Source organism: Protopterus annectens, chromosome 3.part1 (assembly GCF_019279795.1).
Source record: "Protopterus annectens isolate FY-2018-M chromosome 3.part1, PAN1.0, whole genome shotgun sequence".
NCBI classification, from domain to species: domain Eukaryota; kingdom Metazoa; phylum Chordata; order Ceratodontiformes; family Protopteridae; genus Protopterus; species Protopterus annectens.
In genome coordinates, this window is record NC_056732.1 from 1,047,286,046 (window position 1) to 1,047,298,906 (window position 12,861).

General features: G+C 36.0%; 1 protein-coding gene across 1 annotated transcript in view; it reads left to right on the plus strand.

Moving 5' to 3' along the window:
* STPG2 (sperm tail PG-rich repeat containing 2) overlaps window positions 1-12,861 on the plus strand; it is a 3,054,419-nt gene that overhangs the window by 369,922 nt on the left and 2,671,636 nt on the right. Inside the window, exon 3 of the mRNA XM_044066272.1 lies at window positions 10,503-10,661. Coding sequence (XP_043922207.1) covers window positions 10,503-10,661 — 159 coding nt within the window. The remainder of the gene's footprint in view (window positions 1-10,502; window positions 10,662-12,861) is intronic.

Here is a 12,861-nt window from a genome sequence, read left to right on the forward strand (position 1 = left end):
CAAGTATATAATACAAGAATGTACAATAATAAACAAGGAGTTTAAACCACAATTAAGGATGTTCAGGCAATGGTGATCAGACAGAGACATAGAAGGTATGCAAGTTTAGGTAACTTAGTATGTACAGAATTAATTACATTATATATAAGTTTAACAATAAAAATTTGGGTAAAGTCTATTTTTAGAAGGGAGAGACAGTTACCCTACAGAAATGGAATGTGTAAAAATGAAAGAGTTGGGAGAAAGAGGAGAGGGGGCAAGAGAAGGGATGAAGTAAAAAAGGTCAGCTAGGGTTATTGCAAGAGCATAGCCAGTGGTTGATTTGGAAGTGTTTAAGTTTGGTTTTAAATAGTGGAATTGAAGTTAGGGCTGTGAGGTCTTGAGGAAGTTTATTCCATATTTTGCCAACTGAGTTGGAAAATGTGGAGTCACCTGCTGCGTTCTTTGATAGAGAAGTTTGAATCAATATTTTATTAGAAGAGTGTAGGTTTTTCAGGTTGTTATAGGGTTTTATGAGGGTGGAGAACATTGGTGTATTCTCAGGGTGATGAAGGGCTTTGTGGGCGATAGTAAGTTGATAGTATTGAATTAGGTGGGGTAACTCCAGCCACCCTAGTTTTAGGAGATTCAGGCAATGATGTGTTCTATATGGAGAGGCAGTGGCAAATCTGGCAATATTGTTGTATGATGATGTAAGATTATTGAGATTGTATTTTGAAAGATTAGTGTATATGGGGGAAGCGTATAATAGGGTAGAGATTAGGTGTGTTCTAGCTATGGTAGTTCTAGCTTCAGGAGTTAAGAAATATTTGATTCTGTAGAGAGAACCTAGCTTTCTGTTAGTTGTTTTTATGATAGAGTTGATATGAAAGTCAAATTTTAGTAGATTGTCAATAGTAATACCCAAGAGTTTGGTTGTTTGGTCTGGAGTGATTAGGGTGCTATTGTTAGAAGTGAGAGTGAAGTTGATAGAGAGAGACAGGTGTGTGGGTGCAAAGAGGAGAAGTTTTGTTTTCTTAGGGTTGAGGAGGAGACAGTGATTAGAGAACCATTTCTCTATAGTGGTGAAGGTTTTTTGGGTAAGGGAGTGAAGGTCAGCCTGGTTAGTGGCAGAGCAAATAATGGTGGTGTCATCAGCATATTGAATACAAGTAGTTAGAGGGGTGGCAAGGTGCAGGTCGTTAATAAAAATGGAAAATAGAAGAGGACCTAAGATGGAGCCCTGAGGGACCCCTATAGTGGTAGGGAGAAGTTCAGAAATATGGTTGTCCCATAAAACAGCTTGTTTCTGTTAGAAGATAGGATGTGAACCAGTTTAAGGCAAGATTGTTGAGAGAGAGAGATTTTAAATGATGTAAGAGGAGTTGGTGATTGACCATGTCAAAGGCTTTTGACAGGTCTACAAAGAATGCTGAAGAAAGAATATTATTATTGCGATTTTTGTTAATGGAGTCTATGAAGGATAATAAGGCTGTGGTGGTGCTATGGAATGGTCGAAACCCATGTTGGCAGTTAGCTAGGAGATTATTACATAGGAGGTGATTAAGCAACTGTTTGTGGATACATTTCTCCATTATTTTTGCAATAGGAGATAGCAGCGCTATAGGGCGGTAGTTGGAATACTCCAATGAATCACCCCCTTTGAAAAGAGGGATGATGTGTGAGATTTTCCAGACTGCAGGTATAGTACTTTCTTTTAAGGTCCTGTTAATTAGTATAGAGATAGGGTAGGCTAAAGCTTTTGCACCTAGCTGGAGGTATTCATCTGGTAATTTGTCAGCTGAGGGGGTTGAAGGTTTAAGTTTTTGAAGTAAGTACAAAATATAGGAGGTAGGTATGGGTTGGAGTTGAAATGGAGGAGGAGTGCAGCTTGGGTTAGCTAGTATAGAGGTGTCAGGGCTTTGTTGGTTATTAGTATAGATGATACAAGTGAACAGAAGAAAGCTAAAATTCTGGCATCAGCTAAAGCACTAAATAGATGGATTGCTAATAATAATTTAATTGATCTAGTAGTAAAAGCAGAAGATAAGTCATTGTTCTTCATTCATTATTCTTATGTGCATGGGACACAACCTAGAATTGATAGGATTTACTTCTCTACAGATTTACTTAAGAAAATTAATTTTAAAAATATTCCTTATCTTTTATCTGATCGTAATGTACTAAGTATTAATATATTAGTGGATATAAGGAAATTTCAGATTTATAGAATCCCAGTATATATATAAAGAAATTAAAAGAATTTAGGAGTTATCTTAAACAACAAATCAAGAACTTTTTATCTTTGAATGACAATAGGTTAGTAAAGTCATACTATGGGACTCCTTAAAAATGCATATTAAAGATAAAATGGTAAAATGGGCTAGTACTAAAATGAAAGAGTGGGATAAAGAGTTATTAGAAATACAAAATGAGATACACAAAGTGAGGTATTAACAACAAAACAAAGAAATGAGATAATACTGAAGTCATTAAAAATGAATAATAAAATATCAGACAGTTTTAACACAAAGTGGAGATAGCTTTAGAAAAAAAATAAAATTGCAAATAATCTGCATAAATTATCTAATAAAAGTAAAATGTTAAGCAAAAAGGTATAAATTAATAAAGTCTGAAATCCTCACACAAATAAGATTACTTCAGACATAGGGAAAGAAAACATTTTTAAAAATTACACGAGGATCATAATAAACATAAAATAATAATCCCAATGATTATAAAATTGACAAGTATTTAAAGACAAATGTTACTAATAAATTTAATGACCAATGAATATCTGTGTTGAATACCCTAATAGAAATTAAAAATGCTTTAAAAAAGGGAAAAATGATAAAGATCCAGGCTTAGCTTGTTTAAGTATGGATTTATGTAGTCTGCTTCCATTAAATATTTTAAAATTACTGAGTGATGTCTTCAGGATAATTCAGAGAGACAAAATAATTCCTCTCTCATGGAATGTTTCTGCAATCTCACCTATATTTTGACAAGGAAAGGATAATACCTTAGTTTCCTCAAATTAATGTATTTAATTATGAAGTGTTGGCTATAAACATTTACTTCCAACTTCACTACAAGGTTAAGAAATTAATTAATACATATCAAACAAGATTTATAGTCAATCGATTATCTTATGACAATATAAAAAGGATAGTAACTATATTAGATTAACAAAAGGAATGAACAAGAAATTGGCCCTAATTAGCTTAGCTATCAATAGAGCTTTTGATTCTGTAGATCAGAACTACTTGTTTAAAACTTTAGAAGCATTTGAATTTCCAGAACAATTTATTGGAATATTAAAAAAACTGTACAGAGACTCCAAAGCACATGTTATAATTGGCTTTTTACATTTCTTAAGGAATCACTTTAAACAAAAGCAGAAATCAAGGGTGCTCCTTGTCCCCTCTGCTATTTGCATTAGTTATTGAACCCTTAGCTAATAGTATAAGAAGCAATGAAAAATTGATGGAGTCTCAATTAATAAGGATTATCAACTGCGGTGGTGGTGCTGCGGTAGCGTTGTCGCCTCATAGCAAGACATTGTCCTGTTCGATTCTCAGCTAGAGTGCCTTCTGTGTGGAGGCATACGTGAATGGGGCACGCCTTCGTTGAAGGTTGTGCATCAGGGCTTGTAACCCGGTATGTAAAAATCCACTACCAGTCATTAGTGGACCGGAGTTCTGCTGTGGCGATCCCTAACCAGGAAAAGCCGAAAGACACAAACAATCAATCTAAAATATAGCTTTGTGCAGATGATATTTACTAACTATAGGGGATTTAAATTATTAAACTGAAGAAATAGATGAGGAAATTGAAAATCTTCAAGAAATATTACTGATGAAATGTAATAAAACTGAAACTTTAGTATTAAATCAATTTCTAGATAATATGTTTAAATATAAATATAAATATAACTAGGAAATAAAGGAACTGAAATATTTAGGAATAAAAACATATCAAGATGTGAGTAAGATTATTAATAATTATTTTGATAAAATAAATTAAGAAGTTTTACTTATTAAAAAAATTGAGTTTTTTTTTACTTTCAATGATAGGATAGTATTAAAATGATTGTAGTACACACATTTATATACATATTGCATTGAATAACTTTAATATCGAACGAAAAAAAAAACATTTTAAAGAAGAAAATGTTAAGTTCATTCTCATGGCATCCTAAAAAGCTGATAATTGTTTATTTAATTATTTATTTGCTTTTGTTGAACAGGAAAGTCCCCTGGGCTGAAATCAGCCCATTCTCAGTGAAGGCCTGGGGAGAAAAGCCCCATAAACAGTATACAATAGAATAGACATTTTGAAGAAGTATTTACAAAGAGTAGCAAGCTCCATAACCAGATACAAGGTTACAGAAGTTTGTTAAACAAATATTTACCTGGATTATTTTGTTAAACAAGTATTTACAAGATTAACAAACTCAACAGACAAAGAATAGCAAGCTCTAAACAAATGCAGGGTAATAGAAATTTGTTAAACAAATGTTTACAAGGAGTAGAAGTTTTCACTTGCAGAATTGTACAACTGTGGCTAGAAGTTAGGAAAAGTAACCTTCACTCTTGGCAGACATCCAGTGTAACAATGGATGAACTGAAGAGACAGGTGAGCTATACAATTATACCGATATTTAATACTTACTAGACAGATAGACTGTGTAATTAATCTATACAATATTCTTAGATCAAGTGGAAAAACCTGCTAGATTATTGTTATACCATGTAGAGCAGAAGGATATAGAAGGTGCATTTCAAGGGTGGCACTTAAGATGGGAGAGTAATGATGAATATAGGGATAGTGGGGGTATATCAGGAAAATCATGTTACAGAGGATTTACAGAGGGTGCATGGGCAGAGCCAATGAGATGAGAGATATTAATGTAAAGACTTTTTGAATAAGGGGACACTATTTGTGGTCTGGAGAGGAGGTGGAAGAGCATTCCAGAGTTTAACTACAGTAAATCTGTAGAGATATTAACCTGCAGGGAGTTTGGATCTATATACTTAGATTAGAGATTGATTTTCAGATCTGAGGTATCTGTTTGGTTGATAAGGAGTCAAAAGAGAGACAAGGGCTGGACATTTCAGAGGTTTATAGATAAGTTTGTGTGCAATGGATAGTTGTATGTATGTGAGATGTTGTAGAAGTTTTAGCCAGTTCAAGGACTGCATTGAACATTAGTGATGAGAAGTATATTTTGCAACAAACTTTGCAATTTTGTTATAGCAGATGTCCAACTTAATTTTTAAGCAGGACTGGAATCTTGTTAGAATGGGGGCACTATAGAAGATGGGAGGAGAAATGTTAGGGCAAGCATTTATCTAGTGGAGTAGTTTAAAAAGGGTTTGTGTCTATAAAGAGTGCCTAGTTATTGGTGAGTTTTTTTAATATTGATATGGATGTGTAGGTAAAATGTTAAATTATCATCAATGGTGATGCCAAGTAGCTTTGTGCGGGGGACTACCTCTATGGCTGTTTTGTTTGAAGAATGATGAATTCTGATTTATTAAGAGTGGTGTTTTTTTGGTGTAAAGAGGAAGAGTTTGGTTTTATTGTGGTTAAGGGCAAGGTGATTATTGGTCATCCAACTTACAGTAGTGGAGAAAGCATTTTGGGTCAAGGTCGAGAGTTCTGATTCTGAAGTGCTGGAGCAGATAATAGTAGAATCATCTGCATATTGTACTACAGATCCATGTGTGAGAGCAGAATGAAAGTCATTAATGAAGATACTGAAGAGAAGAGGTCCTAAGATGGACCCTTGGGGAACTCCAGTGGAGATAGTGAGAAAAGGTGAGAGTGAGTATAGCCAGTTAGTGGATTGCTGATTATTAGCAAGGTAGCTGGTGAACCAGCTAAGGGCAGGAGTGGATATGCCACGATATAAGAGCTAAGAGAGGAGGAGAAAATGGGAGATGGTGTTGAAAGCCTTAGAGAGATTGAGACACAGTGCTGAGACAAGTTTACCATCATTGTGATGGTAGTTAATTGTGTTTATGAAGGATAGGAGGGCAGTTATGATACTGTGTCCAGGCTGAAAGCCATGTTGAGTAGGGGAAAGGAGTTGATTTTGCAGTAGATAAGTCATTAGTTGGGTTTGAATGCATTTTTCCATTATTTTACAGATGGGGATAATATAGTTATGGAGTGGAAATTAGATTTTTCTGTATTGTTGCCCCCTTTGTGTAGGAGAATGATGTAGGCTTTTTTTCATATGGAGAGTATGTAGGATTCATGGATAGATCTATTTATGAGAATACTGATAGCTTATAGAACTGACTGAAAGCTGTAAGTATTCTGGGGACAGATTGGGGCAGTACTCCCAGGTTTAAGTTTTAGCAGAAGCTTAGTTATGGTGGATGTAGGAATGAGAGAGAAAGAGAAAGGCTGGGGTGAAGATTTTGCTGGAGAATGAAAGTTTGGAATTGAGTTGTACCTGTGGCTAGTCTGAGGAAAGGTGGCAGCTAGTTTGGATATTGTAGCTATAAAATAAGAGTTGAGAAGTGAGGCTATCTCTGTTGGAGTTTTATAGGATTTGGGCAAGGATTACTCTTAGTGTCAGGGTTTAGTAGTGTTGACTTTCAGAATGTTTTTGGGTTGTGGTTACAGTCATTTTGGAGACAGAGGTAGTATTGTTTTTATCTTTATTGACTAGGCATTTCATTTGATTGTGGAGCTGTTTGAATAGCTGGAGTTCTTTGGGGCTTTTGCTGTTCTGCCATTTTTTCCATATTCTAACTCTGGATGTCATAGGTGTTTTGGTATCTTTTGATACCCAGATTGCATGATTTTTTTTTTATTCTCTTGTTATGGAGAGGGGCCATTCTATTGAGTATGCTTAGGAATGTTGAATTGAAAGATTCAACAGCTTCATCAAGGAGTAAAGATTTTAGAACGTTCTAATTAATTTTATTCAGAGTTTCATTGAAGGTTATTGGGTCAAAGTTAGCTAGATTTCTGGAGGGCCTGTATTGGTAGGCCTGTATTGATGCTGGTGTAGACTTGTGAATGTATTGCATATTACATAGGCAGGATAATGGTCAATGATACCACAGGGCAGAGTTCCTGCAAATTAAATTTTGTTGGGTTCAGATACTAAAATCCAGTCAAGGATGGAGTCATTGTTGTTTTTCCTAGGCTGGGTTACAGTACTAAAAAGGTGGGTGAAGATAAAGAGATTGATGGATAAAATTGGAGAGGGGGTAATGTGATCTGGCCAGTTTATGTTGACATTGCCTAGAATTATTCTTTCATTGTGGATACTGTTAGAGGTCCAGGCTAAGATTTCTTCTAATATAGTAATATTATTACCTGGTGGGATGTATATGACTACCAAGCAAAGGCTTTTGAAGTTGTTCATTTTTAGATGTGCTATGATGAGTTCTGATACAGAGAATTAGGGGATAAGGTTTGAGTAAGGGACAATGTTGGAAGAGCTGGGGTACAGGAGTGCAACTCCTCCCCCTTTTTTGTGATGTCTATCTGATCTTAAACAAAAGAAACCTGGAGGGAGGAATTTGGAGTATTTAATGTATATCTTTAGCCATGTCGTGGTTATAGGAATTATGTCAGGTTTTGAGTGGGATATCCAAGCTTGGAATTCTGGGATCTTGTTTCTAATACTTTGTAGGTTAATGGTGGTGAGTTTTAGGGATTTGTGGGGTTTAGGGGGTTAGGAGGCAGGTGGAGTAGGTCCGAGGTTGGGGTGAATGTCACCACATTGGAGTAGAGTGGTGGTGCTATCTGAATATTGTATGGACAGCAGTTTGCGTTTAGAGATATATTGTGTAGTGAGGAAGTTGTATGTAGAATGTTCTGTGCCTGTAAAACATTGTTGGTTTGAGAAGTAGCAATGTACTAATGGAGTATAGACTAGAGGATATTTTGGAATAGTGTTTGTGACTAGGGGATCGTATAGAAGTGATGGAATTAATTGTGTAACATGTGTGAGTTAGATGAACTGGTGTAAGTTGTAGGAGGAGGAGAAGAGATAGGGAACATGGTTAAATGGTGACATTATAAGCTTGAGATGACTGCAGAGATATTAGAAAAGGCTGTGCAAAGAGGGAGGAGAATGCTATTGGTGAAGGTGAGACTAGATAGTATCGGATGATTGTAGCACAGTTGATTGGGGAGATGGTTAATTGCATATGCTGAAGTAGGTGGGTTGGGTTTTCTGAATGTAGCTTTTTTGATTGGTAGGTGGATTATAGGTGGGCTATGGTTAACTATAAATTTAAGTGATCTGGGGGTGGGTAGGAATGGGGCTTGGGTAGGGGAGCAGAGCAAGCCCGAGCAGAGTGAGGGTGAACGGAGTGGCCTTGTCCAGACCACTTGTAAAGTACTGCAAGATGAAGACAAAAACAAATCAGTAAGGTAAGTTATGAATGAGAGTACAGCTCATAATGATAAAGGAAGGAGGACAGAGGAGCATTTTTGCAGGAAAGAGGTTGAATGACAGTAGAATAGATAAAAAAGCTTGTGAGAGAAACCTTTTGTGGATTAAGCTGGATAAGAAGGGGCATACAGGTAGGTGAGTAGAGAGATGGTACAGCTAGAGGTAGGAGAATAGCAATGTCAGGGAAGTTACCCAGACTATGCTAGGGTGAGGGACAGTGAAAAATAGAGAGGTATAGATTAGGGGGTACTTGGGAGACAGAAGGGGTAATGTACGAGGGGAAAACTGGTGTGTGAGACCGAGACACAGAGAAAATTTATACTTAGGGAAGACTAGTAAACATACGTTCACTGGGCAGGTAGCAGGCCAGAGGGTCTAGTCTTCCACCAAATGGCTATGGGTTCATGGGGACCAGATTTGACTTGGGATTCACTGCTTCCACCGATGTGAGGGAAAAGCCCAGTAATAAGAGTGTCTCATTCACTGTTAGAGGGCAGGTAGCAGCCCAGAAGGTCCAGTCTTCCACCAAATGGCTAGGGGTTCATGGGACCAGATTCTGCTCGGGATTCACTGCTTCCACTGATGTGAAGGAACAGCTTATTGATATCATATAACAATATGGGAGTATGGTGGTATTAGGGGAGTATGGTGCTATTACCATCTCAGATGTAGAATGTTATACTATTGCTACAAATTTTAACTCTATTATACTCTGGATAGACTCAACTTACACTAGTCAATGGAAAACCATTCGGGAACAAACATTTATCAAATATTATAAATTAGAAATTGACAATCCTTATATCTAATTTAAAAAATTACATTAGAAGGAAATTAATTTGAATCTTTAGACTTTGTATATATGCAATCAATTCTTAAAACAGTTAAGAGATATGTTTTTAATGCTCCATTAGTATGAAAATGGAAATTTGTGTGCTTTCCCATTGCACACACCTCTAGATTTAAGGAAACTCAGAAAAATGTAAAAATGAATTTACTAAAAAGTAATAGGTTGGTATTATGGTCTGATAAGCTAGCAGAATACTTAATGAAAAAGTATAAGTTGAACGAATCTGTTAACCAGTTACTATTATCCATCAGTAAGAAATTAAATGAATTTATAGATAATATCAGTGAAGAGAAATAGAAAATTATTCCCCCATTATTTGCATATATGAATGCTATCATTGAAGGTAAATTGATGTACAAAGGAAGCCTGTCCAAGTTATATAAGTTAATTATTAATAATAACAAATCTGATGCAAAATTCTGGAACTTTTTGGATAATAGTGGATCAATAAAATTTTGTTACTTAACTCAGTTAGTCTAACTACCTTAAATTTATACTGGAAAGTTTTATGTCGAAATATATACATAGAATGTAATATAATTGTTGCTGGGCGTTTGAAAGGTATAATTCAGTGCACAGAGCAGTGTCTTTTGCTGCAATCAGGTCATCTTCAGCTGTTCCATGCTATCATATCCAGTTTTCTGAGAGGACTGGTAAATCTGTTTATGTGGTAAAAGGTTATTACCCACAACAGTAATGGCAGGTGGGTCCTCCTGGGTCATCTATAATATTCTTCTAACTTTTCTAGTATGCAGTACTGCCCACTGTGGAATGGATATTACTACACTAAGCAGTCAACCATTCTTATTGAGCACATAAGAACTATTTTGTCTTCCTTGTCAGTGGAGGAGTCTGGGATCTCAAAAGCTTATACCCTGACTGACTCACTTTTGGTGAAGGAATGCTTATATATAAAATTCTACATTAATTAGGAAGTTAGGCCAGGTGACCTGGATTGAAAATTATTTATTAGATGTGGAGAAAACACCTACTTTAAGACATGTTACTACTACATTTGAGGGATACCCCATTTTGAAGTAAGTTTGTACTGAATGAAAAAGAATGAAACAGCTCACATATTTATAGTGAAAAAATTTACTTAAGAGTTTACATGATATATCATATTTAACTGACAGTACAATAAGACATACCTCTGCTATGATATATTATTTATAAATTTGATTGGCTGAAAGAAAAGCTCTCTTGGAAGACCTCTTTTCTAAATGTAGTGTTTAACATTTTTAGGAGCGTGTTCGAGGTGGCACAAGTCTGAAGAACAGAGTGAAGCGCTTTGAGGAAACCAAGTCTGATGTACCAGGTCCTGGTTCTTATGATATGCCATTAACAGCCTGGGAAACAAAGAACAGGACTGATCTAGAAGTCATGTTATATCCCAGGAAAAAGGTATGTTACACAGAATATTTAGTATTATAAGTAATTGATTCAAATTTTTGTAGCAGATAGACAGTAGTGGCTATGTTATCGTAATCCTTATTTGTTAAATGAATGGTAACTCAGACTAATATTTATGATCTAACAAAGAAGTCTGTGTGTCAGCAAGTTGCCACTGACTGGTAGCTGATATTTGTTTTTTTCTTTACCATCGTACATAAGTGTTCTTTCTCAATGAAGAATGAAATTACAGAGCATTTCTTTCAAAGTTGTTGTTGTTGTTGTTGTTGTGTCTTTCAGCTTTTCCCGGTTAGGGGTCGCTATAGCGGAACTCCGGTCCGCTAATGATTGGCAGTAGATTTTTACGTACCGAGTTGCCAGCTCTGACGCACAAACTTCAATGAAGGTACGCCCATTCACGCATGTCTCCACACAGAAGACGCTCTAGCTGAGAATCGAACAGGACAATGTCATACTGTGAGGCAACAACGCTACCGCAGCACCACCACCGCAGTAATGAATGAAAATATATTGCATTCTTTAAAAAAATCAGAATATGATACAATGTTATGCTTGATAATAGCACTTTTATGAGGGACTGGTGGGCTATGTGGTTTCATTATTGCCAATATAGCCTCACAGGTGCAAAGCCTCCCTTCTAGGATAATTGGATTTAAATGGCTGCCAGATGTATGAGAAATGACAATCAGTACTTTCCTTCGCTTACGACTTTCAATAAGTTATTACCTGTTATCTAGTGCATGTAATTGATGAGTCTCTAGTGTATCATTGTCTTCCCACAGTCTCTTTTCTGTATATCATGTTTTTTGTTAGGTTACTATTCATCACATTTTTCTTTTTTGTTAATATGCCTTCTATTTTAATATGGCTATCCTTATCCTTCAGCTCTTCTTAGTTTTAGACTGATCCTTTCATCATTCTAATCATTCGTATCATACATTTAAAATTATAATTATATTATTAGGTTCCTTTCACAATAACTTTATTACAAAAATTAGTTGAATATGGCTATCCTACTTATTTTATTGTATTGTATTATGTGGGACCGAGTGTGCTGCATGGGAGTGGTCAGTTTTCCTATCTTCTGTGTAACTGAGGAGCTGGTATATCTAAGGGGGGTTTGGGGGCAGTTCCCTATACAAAAGGTGCGATAGAGACTTTCCCTCTAAAATTTTTTTTCTTTTTTGTAGTAGTTTTGAGTTACATTTCATGATGTTAAAAGAAAAAAAAACAATGAAATGTGACTCGCAGTATGATTATTCATTGTAATGTAGTTAAAACATTGTATAGTATGGGCCTAACATATGCCCTTCTGCATCTTTCTGTATGACTTGAATTGCTTTTTATTAAAAATTAAAATGTTCCTGTTTCAAAGAGATCATAAGTGTTCAGCCATCCAAAACTCAAGCATACACGATGCTTGGGTCTTAGTGTGCAGTTTAAGCTAACTCGGTTTACCACAAGGCCTGCTATCAGCGGGACACTCACATTTTGGATCTAATGATCACATCACCCACTTCAGAAAGTAGAGGGACACGAAAAGTCCCACTTTTTGCTGAATCTGATTTTCCAAGAAAAAGCTGCATGCACTTACTTTTTCCTTAGCATTTCAGAATTTTATTTGTGATGTTGCAAACACGGACCTTTAGGGAGAGCTGTTACCTGTCGGCTATGGATGGTGAAAATAGTTCAGCAATTGGCTGAAATTTCTAAGGAAGAGCTCTACAAATCCTTCCTCTGGTAGAGTGTGTTATCAGCACTTTTGCAGCAGTGAGCATACCTCTCATCTTCTTAGCACACGAAATCTGTACAAAGCCTAAAATAATGGATGGGGACAAAAGTCCAAAAATGGGGACACATTTTAAATATTGTTCTTATAAAATTTCAGAGTTGTTAGAATAATAGGGTTTATGTTAGCATGCATTTTGTGAAAGATAGGAAGTCTTCAACTCAAATGCATGTCAGTATTTATTGACTTCAGTCCTTAATGTTTTGTCAGAAAACCACAAATTTTATAAGGAACAGACCAAAAATATGGGAAAAATTTGGACAGGCTACACAAATCTGGACAGCTGAGAGGTGTGACTGTGAGTAATATTTAAAAAAAAAGAGAGAAGGATCTGTTTTTTTTTTAAGACAGCTGGTAAGCAAGCCTGAAAGCCAGAAAGGAGGACAGCCAGCAAACTAGCCA